Source organism: Coregonus lavaretus (genome assembly GCF_964263955.1).
Source record: "Coregonus lavaretus genome assembly, chromosome: 34".
Lineage (NCBI taxonomy): Eukaryota > Metazoa > Chordata > Actinopteri > Salmoniformes > Salmonidae > Coregonus > Coregonus lavaretus.
In genome coordinates, this window is record NC_140021.1 from 18,537,814 (window position 1) to 18,559,778 (window position 21,965).

The 21,965-nt window shown below is 47.1% G+C and overlaps 1 protein-coding gene across 1 annotated transcript in view; it reads left to right on the forward strand.

Moving 5' to 3' along the window:
* The window catches only part of itprid1 (ITPR interacting domain containing 1), a gene marked incomplete at both ends in the record, with an annotated part of 57,570 nt that overhangs the window by 23,275 nt on the left and 12,330 nt on the right, over nucleotides 1–21,965 (forward strand). The window contains 5 exons of the mRNA XM_084152137.1: nucleotides 14,192–14,232; nucleotides 18,047–18,100; nucleotides 19,900–19,948; nucleotides 21,150–21,227; nucleotides 21,431–21,633. Coding sequence (XP_084008263.1) covers nucleotides 14,192–14,232; nucleotides 18,047–18,100; nucleotides 19,900–19,948; nucleotides 21,150–21,227; nucleotides 21,431–21,633 — 425 coding nt within the window. The remainder of the gene's footprint in view (nucleotides 1–14,191; nucleotides 14,233–18,046; nucleotides 18,101–19,899; nucleotides 19,949–21,149; nucleotides 21,228–21,430; nucleotides 21,634–21,965) is intronic.

Consider the following 21,965-nt stretch of genomic DNA (forward strand, 5'->3'; position numbering starts at 1 on the left):
ATCTTGCGTGGAGCGCCAGATCGAGGGAGATTATCAGTGGTCTTGTATGTCTTCCATTTCCTAATAATTGCTCCCACAGTTGATTTCTTCAAACCAAGCTGCTTAACTATTGCAGATTCAGTCTTCCCAGCCTGGTGCAGGTCTACAATTTTGTTTCTGGTGTCCTTTGACAGCTCTTTGGTCTTGGCCATAGTGGAGTTTGGAGTGTGACTGTTTGAGGTTGTGGACAGGTGTCTTTTATACTGATAACAAGTTCAAACAGGTGCCATTAATACAGGTAACGAGTGGAGGACAGAGGAGCCTCTTAAAGAAGAAGTTACAGGTCTGTGAGAGCCAGAAATCTTGCTTGTTTGTAGGTGACCAAATACTTATTTTCCACCATAATTTGCAAATTAATTCATCAAAAATCCTACAATGTGATTTTCTGGAAAAAAAATTCTCAGTTTGTTTGTCATAGTTGACGTGTACCTATGATGAAAATTACAGGCCTCTCTCATCTTTTTAAGTGGGAGAACTTGCACAATTGGTGGCTGACTAAATACTTTTTTTCCCCACTGTATAAACCTGTGCTGTTGCAAACTAAATGCTAGCTGGAATCAAGAGGAAATAATGTGTTTAATAAAAGCATGCACTCTTAGATAAAAACCTTTTCTAGCATGGCGAGCTACGATTTATTTTCTAGCTTTCAAATAGGTACATTCTTCTCTTCTCCTCTCCCCTGCAACTCTTCGCCGCTGTCCTTAGTGTACAAGAGAAAGTAGTGCACTATGTTTTCTGTCAATATATCTGGTAAAAGAATGGTTCAGAAACAACTCCAAGGGGGGCCCTATAAAATCTGATTTCCCCCTCACCAAATTATGTTTTATATTTTCCCGTTTATGTTCTAGGTTTAATTGTTCCTGGTTTTAGATTTTTTGTGTTTTTCACTCTTAAAATTACAATCATTCATAGAGAAACAACGAAATTGGATGTTCTAAGTCCATGTCAATGCTTAAATCACATCAGAATACATTGAATCATTCAGATGTTCATTGGCAAACTTCAGACGGGCATGTATATGTGCTTTCTTGAGCAGGGGGACCTTGCGGGCGCTGCAGGATTTCAGTCCTTCACAGCGTAGTGTGTTACCAATTGTTTTCTTGGTGACTATGGTCCCAGCTGCCTTGAGATCATTGACAAGATCCTCCCGTGTAGTTCTGGGCTGATTCCTCACCGTTCTCATGATCATTGCAACTCCACGAGGTGAGATCTTGCATGGAGCCCCAGGCCGAGGGAGATTGACATTTCTTTTGTGTTTCTTCCATTTGCGAATAATCACACCAACTGTTGTCACCTTCTCACCAAGCTGCTTGGCGATGGTCTTATAGCCCATTCCAGCCATGTGTAGGTCTACAATCTTGTCCATGACATCCTTGGAGAGCTCTTTGGTCTTGGCCATTGTGGAGAGTTTGGAATCTGATTGATTGATTGCTTCTGTGGACAGGTGTCTTTTATACAGTTAACAAACTGAGATTAGGAGCACTCCCTTTAAGAGTGTGCTCCTAATCTCAGCTCCTTACCTGTATAAAAGACACCTGGGAGCCAGAAATCTTTCTGATTGAGAGGGGGTCAAATACTTATTAAAATGGAAATCAATTTATAACATTTTTGACATGCGTTGTTCTGGATTTTTGTTTTGTTATTCTGTCTCTCACTGTTCAAATAAACCTACCATTAAAATTATAGACTGATCATTTCTTTGTCAGTGGGCAAACGTACAAAATCAGCAAGGGATCAAATACTTTTTTCCCTCACTGTATTGTGGTAGATTTGGCTATTTAAGCCAATAGTGGCTAACCAGGGGTAGGATATTGTCAATGTTAAGTTGATAGAGCCCTATCATAATACCCATAAAACCTAGCTGTCAAACAGGGAAATGGTTCCAATCGTTTTTCCACCATTCATTTTTCCCAAAGGGGATTTTAGAAACACTTAAAATAAGGGCTGTGTTTCTTGTAGGCTTACCCTGGCATGACGTTTTGATAACCATGTAAATCTCTCTCGGACAAGGTGACTTTTATCAATATATTCAGCTCTATTTACTCTCAGATTCGAAAATGCTAATTAGCATCAACGTAGATATAATGCAAGACTACAAATCCCTGCAAGCTCCTGCACGTCATCTCTAGCTGACACGTTTGCTAACAGGTATTGTGTCAATTTCAAACTTGCGCAAGAGAGTTCACAGAATTGTCCATTTAAAGAAATGTAGCCAATTTATGTATTACTACATTTAGCTAACATTAGATAGTTAATCCAGAGATTCTTACCTTTGCCTCTATTCGGCGGTCTTGTCCAGATCATCATGGCATTTGTAGTTCTTTATGATAGCCACATTAGCTGCTAATTAGCGTTTCATTAAAAAAAAAAAAAATTGGGAGGGGGTAAATACAGGCGAATATATTGATAAAAGTCACCTTGTCCTTGTCATGAGCACTCTCTCTCCCTGGTAGCAACATTAATTGCATTCAATTCTCTGCCACTCTGCTCACTCTCTCCCTACTCTGCCTAACGAGCTCCACCTGGCTCCGCCCTGCTCTGCTCTTGTTACCTGGCCAGCTGCACTGCATTTCCCACTCACCATCCTCACCTTGCCTCACTCTGTTCTAATTACTCTGCCAGCTGAACTGCATTTCCCCACTAACCTCTCCCAGTATATCAAGCCCTGTTTTTCAGCCAAGCCCTGTCAGATCGTCTTCAAACCCGGACCAGTAACCTGCCTGTCTGCGCTCTGACTCCTGTTTGTGATACCGATCCTTTCCCGACCTGCCTTCTGGACCTCGACTACTCTCCGATCTTCAGCCCCTCCGGTAACTCGATTCTGCCTTCTGTCTCTCACCACGATATTTGCCCAGCCCTGATCTGTACTTCTGCCTGCCATTCATATTGCTGTTGTGTGTGTGTTCCCCCAGGTCTCCGACCACCAGATGAGCGTGCCCAGACGCTTCACCACCCTCAGCCCGATACGCCGCTCCATCACTGGGGAACACACACACTAAGCACTTGGACTGGACACCCCCGGACATTTGGTGACCCCCGGAGCACAGGTACCCACAGGACCCTGAAAAACCCCAGAGCCCCAAGCACCCCTGGAACCCCTGACACCCCTGGCACTCCTCTTCCCGCCTGAAACCTTCAATAAAGAACTCTGAATTTGAACTTGCGCTCTTGGGTCCTCTTCTGTCCGTGACAGAACGATCTGACCATCATGGACCCAGCGCACTCCCTGACCACGATGGAAGAAGAGCCAGAGATGACTGCCCTACAGCGACTGGAACGCTCTGAGGGAGACATAAATCGGATGGCTGGCGACATCGCTTCCCTTCTCCAGCTATTCAACCAGCAGCAACAACAGTTCCAACTGCAGCAACAACAGCTAGCCCAAGCCCTGCAACTACTCTTTAACCCGGCTACTCCACCTGCACCCCCCCCTGGTCCTTCTGTTCCTGTACCACCGACACTCCTTCATCCCTCCGCTGGAGGTCCCAATGCTGCAGGCCCGGCAGTGCTGCCACCAGATCCCCACGCTCCTGAACCAAAGATTGGGAACCCGGAACGTTTTGATGGCAACCAGAAGCAAGTAAGACCATTCTTGAGCAGCTGCCGAATCCAGTTTGCACTACAGCCCAGGACTTTCTCAACAGAGGGAGCCAAGGTGGGGTATGTCATCACACATCTCACCGGTCGAGCTCGGTTGTGGGGAACGGCGGAATTCGACCGGCAAACCCCAGCCTGTGCCTCCTTCAGTGCCTTTGAGGAGGAGATGTTAAAGGTCTTTGACCTAGGCTCGCCAACAGCCGAAGCGTCACAAGCTCTGCTCACCATCCGTCAGGGCAATCGGACAGTGGCAGACTTCTCCATTGACTTTCGTACCCTGGCCAGTCAAAGCTCGTTTAACCCAGAGGCACTGGTGCAAGCCTTCCTCCATAGCCTGGCGGACTATATCAAAGACGAGCTTGTTTCCCATGACCCGCCCTCAACGCTTGATGCCGCCATTGACCTTGCCGTCCGCATTGACCGCCGTATACAGACCCGGAGGAGGGAGAAGGGCCGTCTCAGTCAACCTGCCATCCGCACTCGGGTCGATACCGCTTCTGTCCAGCCCCTGCCTGTCAAGTCCCATAGCCAACTCAATCAGCCTGAGCCCATGGAGATTGGCCGTGCCTCTCTGACTCCCGAGGAGCGTCGGCGCCGTCTAAGCTCCAACCTTTGCCTCTACTGTGGTGGCGAAAATCACCGTGTCGCCACTTGTCCGGCAAAAGCCGCAGCTCACCAGGTGTAGGGGAGATCCGGGTGAGCTCAACAAGCCTTCAGTCTCCCTCCATCCGAAAGACCCTGCTTCATCTCCGCCTTCAGCTTTCTGACAAGACTCATACATTGGCCGCCCTTGTGGATTCCGGAGCCGAAGCAAACATCATGGACCCTGAGCTTGCACAGCAACTGGGCGTGAACCATCATCAACTGACACAACCCATTCCTGCACGAGCCCTGGATGGGCATCATCTTGGCACTGTCACTCATATCTCCGCCCCTGTGACAATCCTGCTGTCAGGAAACCACCAGGAGTCCATCCAGTTTCACCTCCTACACTCACCTGGCCAACCACTCATTCTTGGATACCCGTGGCTCCGTCAGCACAACCCCCACATCGACTGGGAGACAGGAACAGTCCGTGAGTGGGGAAGGAGTTGTCACCAGACCTGTTTAAGGGGGGCCACCCTGCCCGTTCACCGGGAAAGATCTAGCGCTACCCCCGACATATCCAATGTTCCGGCCTGTTACCACAGCCTGAAAGAGGTGTTCAACAAATCCAAGGCGACATCTCTACCCCCACACAGACCCTATGACTGCGCGATTGATCTCCTGCCTGGCACAGCACCTCCCAAGGGTCGTCTGTATTCACTGTCAGCCCCGGAAAGAAAGGCCATGGAGGACTACATTAATGACTCTCTTGCCGCCGGGATAATTAGACCGTCATCTTCCCCCGCAGGAGCGGGATTCTTCTTTGTCGGCAAGAAGGACGGTTCTCTTCGTCCATGCATAGATTACCGGGGTCTGAACGACATCACGGTTAAGAATCGCTACCCACTGCCCTTACTTTCGTCTGCCTTCGAACTGCTGCAGGGAGCCACTGTATTCACAAAGCTGGACCTTCGCAATGCCTACCATCTGGTGCGGATGAGGGAGGGAGACGAATGGAAGACAGCGTTCAACACACCAACCGGCCACTATGAATATCTCGTCATGCCCTTCGGCCTCACCAATGCCCCAGCAGTTTTTCAAGCCCTAGTGAATGATATCCTCAGGGACATGCTAAATACGTTCGTATTTGTGTACCTTGACGATATTTTAATATTCTCAAAGACTCTGTCAGAACACACGCACCACGTCCAGTTGGTCCTGCGCCGCCTGCTGGAGAACTCTCTTTTCGTGAAGGCAGAGAAGTGCGAGTTCCATGCCAAAACCGTTTCATTCCTGGGGTATGTGGTGACCGAGGGCAGCATTCAGATGGATCTCACGAAGGTGTCGGCTGTCACTTCCTGGCCAGTTCCTGAGTCTCGGAAAAAGTTGCAACAGTTCCTGGGCTTTGCCAACTTTTATAGGAGATTCATCAGAAACTATAGCACAGTGGCTGCACCCCTCACGGCGCTAACCAGCACTAAACAACCGTACCAATGGACATCAGCTGCTGATAAGGCCTTCAATATCCTCAAGACATGTTTCACTTCTGCTCCCATCCTCCAGATGCCAGATGCAGCAAGGCAGTTTGTGGTGGAGGTAGATGCTTCGGACGTGGGAGTGGGTGCAGTGCTTTCTCAAAGAGCAGCTGAGGATGGCAAGATGCACCCCTGTGCCTTCTACTCCCGTCGGCTAACCCCTGCCGAATGCAACTACGACATTGGGAACCGCGAGCTGTTGGCTGTCAAGCTCGCCCTTGAAGAATGGCGGCACTGGTTAGAGGGGTCAAAGGAACCATTCGTAGTGTGGACAGACCACAAGAACCTGGAGTATATCCAAACAGCCAGGAGGCTGAACTCCCGTCAACAGCGGTGGTCTCTGTTCTTTACGCGCTTCAATTTCACGCTCTCCTACCGCCCGGGATCTCGCAACATCAAACCTGATGCTCTTTCCCGGATGTTTCAGAAGGACGAGACCACCGCCATGACAGCCCCCATTCTTCCCAGCCACTTGGTCGTAGCGGCCCTCACCTGGGAGATCGAGAAGCAGGTCATGGAGGCTCTTCGGGACCAGCCAGGTCCAAGCACCAGCGCCCCCAACCGTCTGTTTGTTCCAGCAAATCTCAGGTCACCTGTGATTCAGTGGGGGCACGAATCCCGTCTGGCCTGTCATCCCGGCATCACTCGCACCCTTCATCTGGTCCGCCAGCGGTTCTGGTGGCGGCGGATGAGACGGGATGTCCGAGAATTCATCCGAGCTTGTCCCACTTGTAACCGAAACAAGACCCCCAACCAGCCTCCTGCTGGGTTGCTGCAACCCCTACTCATACCCAAGAGGCCCTGGTCCCACGTTTCACTGGACTTTGTTACGGGCCTTCCGCCCTCTGACGGACACACAGTCATCCTTACCATTGTTGACCGCTTTAGTAAGATGACCCACTTCGTGCCCCTTCCCAAACTACCCTCTGCTAAAGAGACCTCCCAGGTGGTCCTGGAACATGTGTTTCGTATCCATGGCCTACCCCAGGATATAGTGTCAGACCGGGGCCCGCAATTCTCAGCAACCTTTTGGAAGGAGTTCTGTCATCTCCTTGGGGCCACCGCCAGCCTATCGTCTGGATTCCACCCGCAGTCAAACGGCCAGACTGAACGCATGAACCAGGAGCTGGAGAAGGCACTGAGGTGTGTGGCTTCCCAAAATCCCCGGGCCTGGGCTCAACACCTGCTCTGGGTGGAATATGCCCATAATTCACTCACCAGTTCCTCCACCGGGCTCTCCCCCTTTCAGTGTGTCTACGGGTATCAACCTCCACTGTTTGCCAGCCAGGAGGCGGATGCCACCTGTCCGTCTGCTCTTGCGTATGCCCGCCGCTGCCGCCGCACTTGGGCCCAGGCTCGCACTGTGCTCCTGAAGTCTGGAACCAGCTACGCCGTCGGTGCCAACCGACGGAGGACCCCAGCACCTACTTACCGGGTTGGTCAGAAGGTCTGGCTGTCTGCCCGGGATCTGCCGCTGCGGGTTGAATCACGAAAGCTGGCCCCTCGCTTTATTGGTCCTTTTCCTGTGCAGAAAGTCATCAGTCCAACGGCGGTCCGACTTCAGTTGCCCGCTTCCATGCGGGTCCACCCCACCTTCCACGTCTCCAAGGTCAAGCCGGTCCATGAAAGTCCCCTGGTCCCTGCAGCTCCGGCGCCACCTCCTCCGCGCCTCGTAGATGGCGGTCCTGTCTTCACCGTCCGGCGGCTGCTCCGCTCTAGGCGAAGGGGTAGGGGTCTCCAGTACCTCGTTGACTGGGAGGGATATGGTCCAGAGGAGAGGACCTGGATCCCGGCCAGGAGGATAGTGGACCGGACCCTTATCACTGACTTCCACCGACTACATCCTGATCAGCCTGCAATCCGTAGGGGCCGTCCAAGAGGGGTTCCTAGCCGTCCTGCCCGCCCTGCTTCCTGTCCTGTGCCTGACCCTGCTCCTGTCTCAGTGCCTGTCCTGTCTCCCGACCGTGACCCTCCAGCTCCTTCTGAGGATGAGGAGATTCACTCGGACCGCTCGGAGGAGTTCTGACCCGCCGCCTGCTCCCCTCCACCCTCCCGGCATGATGTTGTTCTTGGGACTTCTGGGGCCGTCCCTTGGAGGGGGGGTCCTGTCATGAGCACTCTCTCTCCCTGGTAGCAACATTAATTGCATTCAATTCTCTGCCACTCTGCTCACTCTCTCCCTACTCTGCCTAACGAGCTCCACCTGGCTCCGCCCTGCTCTGCTCTTGTTACCTGGCCAGCTGCACTGCATTTCCCACTCACCATCCTCACCTTGCCTCACTCTGTTCTAATTACTCTGCCAGCTGAACTGCATTTCCCCACTAACCTCTCCCAGTATATCAAGCCCTGTTTTTCAGCCAAGCCCTGTCAGATCGTCTTCAAACCCGGACCAGTAACCTGCCTGTCTGCGCTCTGACTCCTGTTTGTGATACCGATCCTTTCCCGACCTGCCTTCTGGACCTCGACTACTCTCCGATCTTCAGCCCCTCCGGTAACTCGATTCTGCCTTCTGTCTCTCACCACGATATTTGCCCAGCCCTGATCTGTACTTCTGCCTGCCATTCATATTGCTGTTGTGTGTGTGTTCCCCCAGGTCTCCGACCACCAGATGAGCGTGCCCAGACGCTTCACCACCCTCAGCCCGAAACGCCGCTCCATCACTGGGGAACACACACACTAAGCACTTGGACTGGACACCCCCGGACATTTGGTGACCCCCGGAGCACAGGTACCCACAGGACCCTGAAAAACCCCAGAGCCCCAAGCACCCCTGGAACCCCTGACACCCCTGGCACTCCTCTTCCCGCCTGAAACCTTCAATAAAGAACTCTGAATTTGAACTTGCGCTCTTGGGTCCTCTTCTGTCCGTGACAGTCCTAGAGAGATTTACACAGTTATTAAAACATCAGGCCAGGGTAAGACTACACAAAACACAGCCCTTATTTTAAGTGTTTCTAAAAAAAACTATGGGAAAAATATATGGTGGAAAAACAATTGGAACCATTTTGACCGGTAGGTTTTACGAGTATTATGACTCATACTGTGGTACTCTATTACATGGTAGCTGGGAGCTTGCGGTGTCTGATACGTGTGAGATTTGTTTATGACTGTTTGCGGTGGAACACATGAAAGTAGCATGTACTTTAAGAATTGTTTGGCCAGCTACTCATAGGAGGGCTGCGAGCTACTGGTATCTCGTGATCGACCTGTTGGAGACCCCTGATATAGAACCTTTTGGTCAATTCAAAATGTAACTGCCATTCTGATAAATAAAAAACCCAACATGACCAGCATGACCACGCAACAGGATGGTTGTTGAACCAACTTGCAAGCAGCCTACCAATAAGCATGTTATTTTTCAATGTATTAAGGTAAGCAAAGTTCATTATTTAATTCAAATATATAAAGCCAAAGTCATATGATAAACTATAGGCTAGATAAAGTTGAAACATTATTAGAATTTGAACACATTTGTAAGTTAGCTAGCTAGCTAGTAGCTTTAGCTAGCTTTACAAGCTAGCCAGCTAACTCTTTCAAATAAACATTACATTTTATTATGGGATATGCTAACAGACCCAGCCTGACATTAGCAATGAGCTAATTGTTACTTTTATTTCACTATTTCAGTGTGGAGTCAATTGAGGGTACTACTACATTTCATGAAGCCATTAGAAGACTGTTGCTGACTGAGAGGAGGTATGTATAAATTATATAATAAATTATGCATAATTAATCTTGGTGATTCAATAGCCTAGTTAAATTATCACATTACTTTTAACACACACTATCTATGTTTTGCTCAGGCTGGCAGTAACCCAGAACTATCAGAGGCAGAGGATCTCTCTTTCGGCTGCTGCTGACAACAACTACATCTAAGTTCTTCTTCTACATCATAATATTTACTGTATACAGTATGTCTGCATAGCATTTTGTCTTCATTTTGGCAGATTAACTCATGCTTATTTCTGAAAAGTAACTCATGTTCTTGCTCCTTTTTGCTTATTCTCTGGAACCAGTCAGCCAACAACCCATACTGAGCAAGTCCCTTAACCCCACAACATGCTCTCCTTTCCATCCAGGGGCGGAGCAGAAGACACATTGTTGTTCGCTGTAACTAATGGACTGTATTGTGTTGTAAAGAAGTCAGCCAGTGTTGACATAGGCCATCGTTCAAATAAAGAGATCCCTCCATGGTCACCAAGTTTCAAATTTGTCATGTCATGTAATTGTAATGTCATGTGCGCAAGTACAGTGAAATGCCTTTCTTGCAAGCTCTTATCCCAACAATGCAGCAATCAATCTCAATATAGTACTATAAAGTAAAGTAGAACAAAAACACAAGAAATAGAAATAAGAAACATGACAAAGTAAGCTATATATCACTGCATATTTCCAAATACGTTTGCATATGACAATAAATTCTAAAAACGATTCTGGTATTCTTTTGTCTATTGTTTAATTGTTTATTAAATTATATTCGTAGCTAAAAAATAATTACTATTTAATTAATAGTAGTAGCTACAGTGGAGAAAAAAGTATTTAGTCAGCCACCAATTGTGCAAGTTCTCCCACTTAAAAAGATGAGAGAGGCCTGTAATTTTCATCATAGGTACACGTCAACTATGACAGACAGAATGAGGAAAAAAAATCCAGAAAATCACATTGTAGGATTTTTAATGAATTTATTTGCAAATTATGGTGGAAAATAAGTATTTGGTCAATAACAAAAGTTTCTCAATACTTTGTTATATACCCTTTGTTGGCAATGACACAGGTCAAACGTTTTCTGTAAGTCTTCACAAGGTTTTCACACACTGTTGCTGGTATTTTGGCCCATTCCTCCATGCAGATCTCCTCTAGAGCAGTGATGTTTTGGGGCTGTCGCTGGGCAACACAGACTTTCAACTCCCTCCAAAGATTTTCTATGGGGTTGAGATCTGGAGACTGGCTAGGCCACTCCAGGACCTTGAAATGCTTTTTACGAAGCCACTCCTTCGTTGCCCGGGCGGTGTGTTTGGGATCATTGTCATGCTGAAAGACCCAGCCACGTTTCATCTTCAATGCCCTTGCTGATGGAAGGAGGTTTACACTCAAAATCTCACGATACATGGCCCCATTCATTCTTTCCTTTACACAGATTAGTCGTCCTGGTCCCTTTGCAGAAAAACAGCCCCAAAGCATGATGTTTCCACCCCCATGCTTCACAGTAGGTATGGTGTTCTTTGGATGCAACTCAGCATTCTTTGTCCTCCAAACACGACGAGTTGAGTTTTTACCAAAAATATATTTTGGTTTCATCTGACATTCTCCCAATCCTCTTCTGGATCATCCAAATGCACTCTAGCAAACTTCAGACGGGCCTGGACATGTACTGGCTTAAGCAGGGGGACACGTCTGGCACTGCAGGATTTGTGTCCCTGGCGGCGTAGTGTGTTACTGATGGTAGGCTTTGTCACTTTGGTCCCAGCTCTCTGCAGGTCATTCACTAGATCCCCCCGTGTGGTTCTGGGATTTTTGCTCACCAGTCTTGTGATCATTTTGACCCCACGGGGTGAGATCTTGCGTGGAGCCCCAGATCGAGGGAGATTATCAGTGGTCTTGTATGTCTTCCATTTCCTAATAATTGCTCCCACAGTTGATTTCTTCAAACCAAGCTGCTTACCTAATGCAGATTCAGTCTTCCCAGCCTGGTGCAGGTCTACAATTTTGTTTCTGGTGTCCTTTGACAGCTGTTTGGTCTTGGCCGTAGTGGAGTTTGGAGAGTGACTGTTTGAGGTTGTGGACAGGTGTCTTTTATACTGATAACAAGTTCAAACAGGTGCCATTAATACAGGTAACGAGTGGAGGACAGAGGAGCCTCTTAAAGAAGAAGTTACAGGTCTGTGAGAGCCAGAAATCTTGCTTGTTTGTAGGTGACCAAATACTTATTTTCCACCATAATTTGCAAATTAATTCATTAAAAATCCTATAATGTGATTTTTTGGATTTTTTTTTCTCAATTTGTCTGTCATAGTTGACGTGTACCTATGATGAAAATTACAGGCCTCTCTCATCTTTTTAAGTGGGAGAACCTGCACAATTGGTGGCTGACTAAATACTTTTTTTCCCCACTGTATATGGTCGGGTGGGGCTGCTGAGAATGTGCTGAGAATATTTTTTTGTCGACCCCCTAATTTATCAGCACCCCTACTTCACGAGGCTATGAGTAGCCATAATTCATAAATGGCACCATGCAGGGTTCCATACCATTTTGGTTCAGTGAAGAAGAACCTATAGCGTTCTGATCTAAGAACCTCTAGGGTTCTGATCAAAGAACCCTATAAAAGCATTCTATATAGAACTTTTAGGGGTTCCATATATGAAGCAAGCGATAGAACCCTTTTTGGTTCTATAAGGAACCTATTTTTCTAAGAGTGTAGTTATCCCAGGTATGATTTCAGATCCTATATAAAGCTGATTAATGTTTCTTGGATGAGTCTTGATGTGTGTGTCCATGCCTTTTGTACAGGAATCTGTAGACAGAACAGCGTCCAACAGTGGCTTAGAAGTCATGAGTGAGTATTAGGAAGTCTACTTACATATGACAAATGTTTTACTTATCATATCCACCAATACCTACACAGTGGACTTGGAAATAATAGAGTTGTATTTTTTATTTTATTGAACAGAGTTAATTTGCAGATACAGTTGAAGTCGGAAGTTTACATACACTTAGGTTGGAGTCATTAAAACTCGTTTTTCAACCACTCCACAAATGTTTTGTTAACAAACTATAGTTTTGGCAAGTCGGTTAGGACATCTACTTTGTGTATGACACAAGTAATTTTTCCAACAATTGTTTACAGACAGATTATTTCATTTATAATTCACTGTATCACAATTCCAGTGGGTCAGAAGTTTACATACACTAAGTTGACTGTGCCTTTAAACAGCTTGGAAAATTCCAGAAAATGATGTCATGGCTTTAGAAGCTTCTGATAGGCTAATTGACATTGTTTGAGTCAATTGGAGGTGTACCTGTGGATGTATTTCAAGGCCTACCTTCAAACTCAGTGCCTCTTTGCTTGACATCATGGGAAAATTAAAAGAAATCAGCCAAGACCTCAGGAAAAAAAATTGTAGACCTCCACAAGTCTGGTTCATCCTTGGGAGCAATTTCCAAACGCCTGAAGGTACAACCTTCATCGGTACAAACAATAGTACACAAGTATAAACACCATGGGACCACGCAGCCGTCATACTGCTTAGGAAGGAGACGCGTTCTGTCTCCTAGAGATGAATGTACTTTGGTGCGAAAAGTGCAAATCAATCCCAGACAACAGCAAAGGACCTTGTGAAGATGCTGGAGGAAACAGCTACAAACGTATCTATAGCCACAGTAAAACAAGTCCTATATCGACATAACCTGAAAGGCCGCTCAGCAAGGAAGAAGCCACTGCTCCAAAACCGCCATAAAAAAGCCAGACTACGGTTTGCAACTGCACATGGGGACAAATATCGTACTTTTTGGAGAAATGTCCTCTGGTCTGATGAAACAAAAATAGAACGGTTTGGCCATAATGACCATCGTTATATTTGGAGGAAAAAGGGGGTTGCTTGCAAGCCGAAGAACACCATCCCAACCGTGAAGCACAAGGGTGGCAGCATCAGGCTGTGGGGGTGCTTTGCTGCAGGAGGGACTGGTGCACTTCACAAAATAGATGGCATCATGAGGAAGGAAAATGATGTGGATATATTGAAGCAACATCTCAAGATATCAGTCAGGAAGTTAAAGCTTGGTCGCAAATGGGTCTTCCAAATGGACAAGGACCCCAAACATACTTCCAAAGTTGTGGCAAAATGGCTTAAGGACAACAAAGTCAAGGTATTGGAGTGGCCATCACAAAGCCCTGACCTCAATTCTGTGTGGGCAGAACTGAAAAAGCGTGTGCGAGCAAGGAGGCCTAAAAACCTGACTCGGTTACACCAGCTCTGTCAGGAGGAATGGGCCAAGATTCACCCAACTTATTGTTTGAAGCTACCCGAAATGTTTAACCTAAGTAAAAAACATTTAAAGGCAGTGTTACCAAATACTAATTGACTGTATGTAAACTTCTGACCCACTGTGAATGTGATGAAAGAAATAAAAGCTGAAATAAATAATTCTCTACTATTATTCTGACATTTCACATTCTTAAAATAAAGTGGTGATCCTAACTGACCTAAGACAGGGCATTCTTACTAGGATTAAATGTCAGGAATTGTGAAAAACTGAGTTTAAATGTATTTGGCTACGGTGTATGTAAACTTCAGACTTCAACTGTACCTTATTGGGATTTCATACCTCACTCTATTGTTTAGCCTTGCCTGTTTATTTTCCACATCTTTGTGTGCTGTTTGGGTTGGTGTGAGCTTCCCGACTACCCCTGCTAAAAGCGCTTGACATTTACTTGCAGGGCGGATGCAAAACCAGACCACACCAGAGAAGCTGCAGCAGGTATGGCACATAGACATTTACTTTGATTTACTGGAGTTTAATACCAAGAATGTTCATCTAAAAATGTTTGAGTAATTTCTCATGAATCATTTGTTGTTAGTGCTGTTAGTAGTTATATCTACAGTGTAGTTGTGTATTACTGTTATTTTGGTGACACTTCAGCTTAACACATTGAAGTACATTCAATATTAGCCATAGACCAGTAGTTACTGAAAGATGTTTGGATTTAAGTCAAGTTTAAACTTGAGCATGACATACTAACAGTTGAGCTAGATTGAAACTGTTGGAAAATGTGAGTGTAAGAAATGTTACACTACAATACACTACAAGTCATTACAAAACCAATCAACTCATCCTGTAATGTAAAGGTTAAAATTGAATCCTTAGTATAACAGATATGATATATGGAAATGTATTTGTATACATAACCTGGAATTCTCATATTCACCATATACGAGTGTTGTCTCTGGGTAATGAGGAGGCTGTGTCGCTAGAAAGGCAGAGGCGCAGCAAGGCAGATAGATTCAAACGACATGCAAACTAGGCCCGTGAAAACCATGGGAACGACAACTTATAACCTGTGCTGTAACCAACCAGCCCCTAAACATCCATTAAATGTCCCTGACTGTTGGTCTTAGCCATCACGGGTTTATTATGTCACAGAAAACAAGACTGCTGTTGTTGATTCCTCTATCACTTTCTTCTTCTGAGGTAGTTTTTATCTGTTAGAAGCTGAGTACAAACAGGAGCCTCTTTTGTCAGACTTGGTATTTCAAGAGTCAGATGGTGACGGTTGCTAATGATATTTATCTCGTTCCATGTTTGTACTCTGTCTAATCTCCATTTTACAGTAAGGGTGTGTCCCAAATGGAACCCTATTTCCTAAGGGACCTAGTCAAAAGTATACTGAACAAAAATATAACTGCAACATGCAACAATTTCAACGATTCTACTGAGTTACAGTTCATATAAGGAAATCAGTCAATTGAAATAAATAAATTAGGCCCTAATCTATGGATTTCACATGACTTGGCAGGGGCGCAGCCATGGGTGGGCCTGGGAGGGCATAGGCCCACCCACTTGGGAGCCAGGCCCAGCCAATCAAAATGAGTTCTTCCCCACAAAAGGGCTTTATTACAGACAGAAATAATCCTCAGCTTCTGGGTGGCTGGTCTCAGACGATCAAGGAGGTGAAGAAGCCGGATGTGGAGGTCCTGGGCTGGCACGGTTACATGTGGTCTGCGGTTGTGAGGCCAGTTGGACATACTGCCAAACTCTCTAAAACGACGTTGGAGGTGGCTTACAGCTCTGGTGGACATTCCTGCTGTCAGCATGCCAATTGCACACTCCCTCAAAACTTAAGACATCTGTGGCATTGTGTTGTGTGACAAAACAGCACATTTTAGAGTGGCCTTTTATTGTCCCCCGCACAAGGTGCACCTGTGTAATGATCATTCTGTTTAATCAGCTTCTTGATATGCCACACATGTGAGGTGGATGGATTATCTTGGCAAAGGAGAAATGCTCACTAACAGGGATGTAAACAAATTTGTGCACAACATTTTAGAGAAATAAGCTTTTTGTGCATATGGAATTGTCACGATCGAGGTAAGGAGTAGACCAAGGTGCAGCGTGAGAAACAAACATGACTTTAATTAGTTAAAGTTTCTAAACAAAACAAAACACGACTCGTGAAGTCCACGGTGACAATGACCGAACATGGAACAAAAACCCACAAACCCAAAGTGAAACACAGACAGTTAAATATGGCTCCCAATCAGAGACAACCAGCAAACAGCTGACACTCGTTGCCTCTGATTGGGAGTCACTCAGTCAAACATAGAAAATGACGAACTAGAACACCCAACATAGAAACAGAACACATAGAATGAACACACCCTGGCTCAACATAATGAGTCCCAGAGCCAGGGTGTGACAGTACCCCCCCCTAAAGGCGCGGACTGCGACCGCGCCTCAACTAAACAAAACAGGGGAGGGCTGGGCGGGCATACCTCCTCGGCGGCGGTTCTGGCTCCGGCCTTGACCACCACCCTCCAATACACCCCCCATAGTGCCCCTGGTCCAGTCTGTCGACTTGCACCCCTGGCTTGGTGCGTGGAGGAGGAACGGGCCTTACCAGGCTGACTTCTCGCACCCCTGGCTTAGTGCGAGTGGCAGGAACAGGCCGGACCGGGCTGGCGACGCGCACCGTAGGTTTGGTGCGAGTGGCAGGAACAGGCCGGGTCGGGCTGGCGACGCGCACCGTAGACTTGGTGCGGGTGGCAGGAACAGACCGGGTTGGGCTGGCAACGCGCACCGTAGACTTGGTGCGGGTGGCAGGAACAGGCCGGACCGGGCTGGCGACGTGCACCGTAGGTTTAGTGCGTGGAGCAGGGACAGGCCGGGCTGGGCTGTCGACGCACACCGTAGGCTTGGTGCGTGGAGCAGGGACAGGCCGGGCTGGGCTGTCGACGCACACCGTAGGCTTGGTGCGGGTGGCAGGAACAGGCCGTGCTGGGCTGTCGACGCACACCGTAGGCTTGGTGCGTGGAGCAGGGACAGGCCGGACCGGGCTGGCGACGCACACCGTAGGCTTGGTGCGTGGAGCAGGAACAGGCCGGGCTGGGCTGTCGACGCACACCGTAGGCTTGGTGCGGGTGGCAGGAACAGGCCGGGCTGGGCTGTCGACGCACACCGTAGGCTTGGTGCGTGGAGCAGGGACAGGCCGGACCGGGCTGGCGACGGACACCGTAGGCTTGGTGCGTGGAGCAGGGACAGGCCGGACTGGGCTGGCGACGCACACCGTAGGCTTGGTGCGTGGAGCAGGGACAGGCCGGACTGGGCTGGCGACGCACACCGTAGGCTTGGTGCGTGGAGCAGGGACAGGCCGAACCGGGCTGTGGAGACGGATAGGAGGCCTGGAGTGAATAGCGGCCACCACCCGTCCTGGCTGAATGCCTACCCTCACACACTCTGTGTGAGGCATCCGCACAGGACGTACAGGGCGGTGTACCCCTGGCCTGGTGGCCTTCTGGATCCGCCCCCTTTTCTCCTCCGTCAGCCCCGTCGTCCATGCCGTGTGCCCCCCCCCTAAAAAATTTCTGGGGTTGCCTCACGACCGTCCGACGACGACCCTGATCACGCCGTAGCTCCTCTCTACGGCGCGCCTCCACCGTCTCACTCCATGGCCGGCGATCCATCCCGGCCAGGATTTCCTCCCAGGTCCAGGACCCCTGCCCGTCCAAGATCTGCTCCCACGTCCAGGCTGCCTGCTCCTGGACACGCTGCTTGGTCTTGGTATGGTGGGTTTTTCTGTCACGATCGAGGTAAGGAGTAGACCAAGGCGCAGCGTGAGAAACAAACATGACTTTAATTAGTTAAAGTTTCTAAACAAAACAAAACACGACTCGTGAAGTCCACGGTGACAATGACCGAACACGGAACAAAAACCCACAAACCCAAAGTGAAACACAGACAGTTAAATATGGCTCCCAATCAGAGACAACCAGCAAACAGCTGACACTCGTTGCCTCTGATTGGGAGTCACTCAGTCAAACATAGAAAATGACGAACTAGAACACCCAACATAGAAACAGAACACATAGAATGAACACACCCTGGCTCAACATAATGAGTCCCAGAGCCAGGGTGTGACAGGAACATTTCTGGGATCTTTTATTTCAGTTCATGAAACATGGGACCAACACTTTACATGTTGTGTTTATATTTTTGTTCAGTGTAGTATATAGTATAGTACACTGTATTGTGGTGTTTTCTCTGAATCTCTTCTATATTTCTGTTTAAAACATTACAGGGCTTCTAAAGAGGAACGCCAGCAGTGAGGATGACTTAGCGTTGGGCGTCGAAGGTAAATAGATCTTTCATCTTGTAGTCGTTGTTTTTAGGGTGACATGAACACCAGGTAGCGCCGAGGAACGAGGAGTAAGTTAAAAACAGGTTCTGTGGTTTTAAAACATCACAATGATTAATCCACTGTGTGCTCAGAGGAACATTTGAGCTGTCTGAGAGTGGGTACACAATGAGAAGAATGTTGCTGAGGGCTGGTGTATTTATGCAAGGGGGTAAAATATTGGCAGAGGAGAGATGGTGTCTGTACTTCTTGCTAATATCAGGGCTGAGCACCCAGCAGTAGACAGAGGTAGGGACAGTTAAGACCAGGATGAAAGTCTCAGAGAGACAGGGAGAAGACCATACCAGACATGGGTTCAAATAGTGTTTGAAATCTTTCAAAATACTTTGAGCGTTTGCTCTAGCCTGCCTGGAATGCCAGGTGGTCTGGGTTTGGGACTGTTTTATTGGTTCATTAAGACAGGCAAGTGCAATCAAGCACCGGATAAAGTATTTGAAATGATTAACTAGTATTTGAACCCAGGTCTGGACAATACACACCTCCAGGCAGATCACCCTAAACATGGCTAAGGAAAATCGCGGCGCTTAGCTTTGGCAAACACCACAGCAAATCTTATACAAACACAGCTAGGATCTGATGCTCACCAGTCCTCACTGACACCTACTGGGGTCTGTGTGTGAGAGTGAGTGTCTGTATCCATGTACAGGAGCATTACTTCCACATTATCCCTTCTTAGTCATCACTTAGGCCAGCCTTAGAATCTAATAAAATTGAAGTAAGACAGTAAAGGAAGAGAAGAAAGTGTAGCAGCAGGGAGAAGCAGAAGGAGACAGGATGTCTTAGAAGGGACAGCCGAGGACATTTGGCATGAGCCACTGTGTTCTCCTCAGAGAGCACAGGGAGAACCAGTCCTTACAGAGAGGACAGGGGGTCAATTCCAGACACTGGCCCAAGGAGAGACTGGTCAAGGCTGTCCACTATCTCCTCCCAGGACCGGCTACTCAAGATATAAAAGGGATTGGCTACTTAGAAAGGCCAGTCAACCAAAAGGGACTGCTGCCCCAAACCCTAAAGAAAGATTGACCACCCCGCAGACTCCTCTATCTCCTCCAAGGTACTGCCAGGATACTCAACAGAAAGGTAAGTCAACTGAAAAGAATGCTACCCCAAACTCAGATGTTAGATGGGGATATACAGTTCAGCACCTCTTGGCCTTGAAAAGCACCACCTTATCTGTGGATCAGGAGACCTGGTTATGCAACACCAAATGACATGGCACTTTAGGGAGTCAGCTCAGAACAGAACAGAACACAATGGAACGGAATGACATGCATCATCACCAACTTTCCAAACGCTCCTTTTAGAACTCCTCTTCAGATGGAAGAACTTTGCGGAACGAGACCTGATAGAAAATGATAAGAGTTGGATGTTGGAATCTTGGAGACGTTCTTGGACAAAAAAAAGTCCTGTGTAATAAAATAAAATAACGCTTCGGCCGGCAGCACAGACCACTTTGTCCCTGTCACCATGCCAGGGTAAAATGGAGTCCCAACCTTGAAGTAGAGGTAGAGAGGACAGCCAAGAGAAAACAATGACAGAAAGAACACTAATGCCTAATATAGCTTCTAAACAGAGCCATCCCAGAGACAGGATGTGCTGAATTAGCAGTTGTGGCTAGCAGAGACACAGTGGATAACTAGCTCGTTGTCTTTCATAGCAAGATATTCCAAATATTCAGCCTGGTTTGCTTTCAGATCTAGATAATACTTTCATTTTGTTTTCTTTCTCTTCCTCAGCGTCTTTATATGGTAAACAGGGAGTGAGGACCGTCCAGGAATTTCTGAGGTAAGGAACTTTCCCTCTCTACTGTCTAGTCGGCTGGTTGCTGTCAAACCTTTGGAGCTTTGAAATGAACTGCAACAGAGGGTCTATACATGGCGAGATTACACATCCATGTATAAATCATGTGTCTCTCACATTTTATGTTATGTTATCCAATATATAACTTGTAAATCTGATTACTCTGAATAACTTACTATGGATAAATGGGTTAAAATGTGTTATTGACCCCATAAAAATACAAACATTTCTCTCAAAGTGAGGTTAGATCAAAGATGAAATATATATATATATTTTTAGTCATTTAGCAGACGCTCTTATCCAGAGCGACTTACAGGAGCAATTAGGGTTAAGTGCCTTGCTCAAGGGCACATCGACAGATTTTTCACCTAGTCGGCTCAGGGATTAGAACCAGCGACCTTTCGGTTACTGGCACAACACTCTTAACCACTAAGCTACCTGCCGCCCCTAAATATGTTTAAACTCTGAACACCCTCACCTGGGGCTAATTTTCTATCACTTGTCATTAACTGACTGGTAGTGAAGGGAGCTGGCTTGATTGACAGATGTTGTCATAAGTTCTGAATAATGTTCACTGATATTTACCATGCAAATAGAAGATAGATCACCTGACCTTCACAGAAACAGATGGGATATATCCCAAATGACACCCTATTCCCTATATAGTGCACTACTTTTGACCAGGGCCCACAGGGCACTATGTAGGGAATACGGTGCCATTTGGGATGCAGCCATGGATGAAGGGATTGTTTGCATGAAACAAGAGGGATGACATAGTCATAGCCATAGATGTGACACGGTGAGGAGGAGGAGAAGAATATGAGGAGATTAGGGTTGTGTAGTGTACAGTAGAGCCAACTCTAAACAGGGTTTAGATTAAGGAATTTGTTTGTGGAGATGATAGGGAGAGCAGTGGGATTTGATTATTGTTCCATTCTGGTATGGTGCATTGTAGTATTATGCAGAAAAGCGTTCTATCATGGCTTTGTCTGTAGAAGGATGAGTGGCTAGTTTATAGGGAGACACGAGAATCCGAGACTGTTTGCAGCAGTGTTCTGTCATGTCTTCACCTTTGGAAGAATAAACTGCTAAAGGAACACATAGCTAAGATATGAGTCTAGATTCAGAGACTGTTGGGGAGAAGTGTTCCTTCTTTGATCATGTCTGTGTCTCCGTCATGCTCCAGGAGTTCCAGGTCCAGCCCAGTTCTCACCAGGTGGAACAGCCTGACCTCAGCCTTCTCAGCACAGTCAGCTCCACTCAGGTTAGTTATGTTACCAACTCCAGGCAGTCTTTGGTTAACCAGTATTTATCCTAATTGAAGTGGTGAGGATCTGAGGCTGAATTGCAATTGCAACATACTATACAGTAACTGGCATGCGTGCGTGTGTGTTTGTGTCTGGAAGCACATGTGCATGTGTATTTATATGAATATGTGAGTGTGTGCGTTTGTGTGTGTTATCCCAGTGTAATGGATGTGCTGAACCTGTGGAGTGACGACCCAGAGGAGGTCCTACTAGATCTGGGCTTCGGCTGTGACGAGCCTGACGTCTCTGGACGGATCCCAGCTCGCTTCATCAACAACCAGTCCAGCGCCCGGGGAATCAACATCCAGGTGTTCCTGGACGCCCAGAAGAACCGCATGGACATAGAGAACCCTGACGTCAGCAGTGAGTGATGTTACACTGTAAATATACTACAGACATTCTGTCATATGCTCTTTATACTCTTTAAACATACTGTAGATACTTTGACATGCTGTCATATGCTCTTTATACACTTGAAAAATACTGTACTGTAGTTATGTCATGTGCTGTCATATGATGTTTAGGCTAGCTACATACATACTCTACCTCCAGGAACCTTGCCAACTACGGGCATGAACATGAACATGGTCATGGGGTTCTTTCTGTGGTTTGTGTGTTGATCTGAAATTGCTGTATTTCCAGTGTCCTTTCTGTCTCTAGTGAGAACACCATGCATTTATTCCACCTAACAGAGA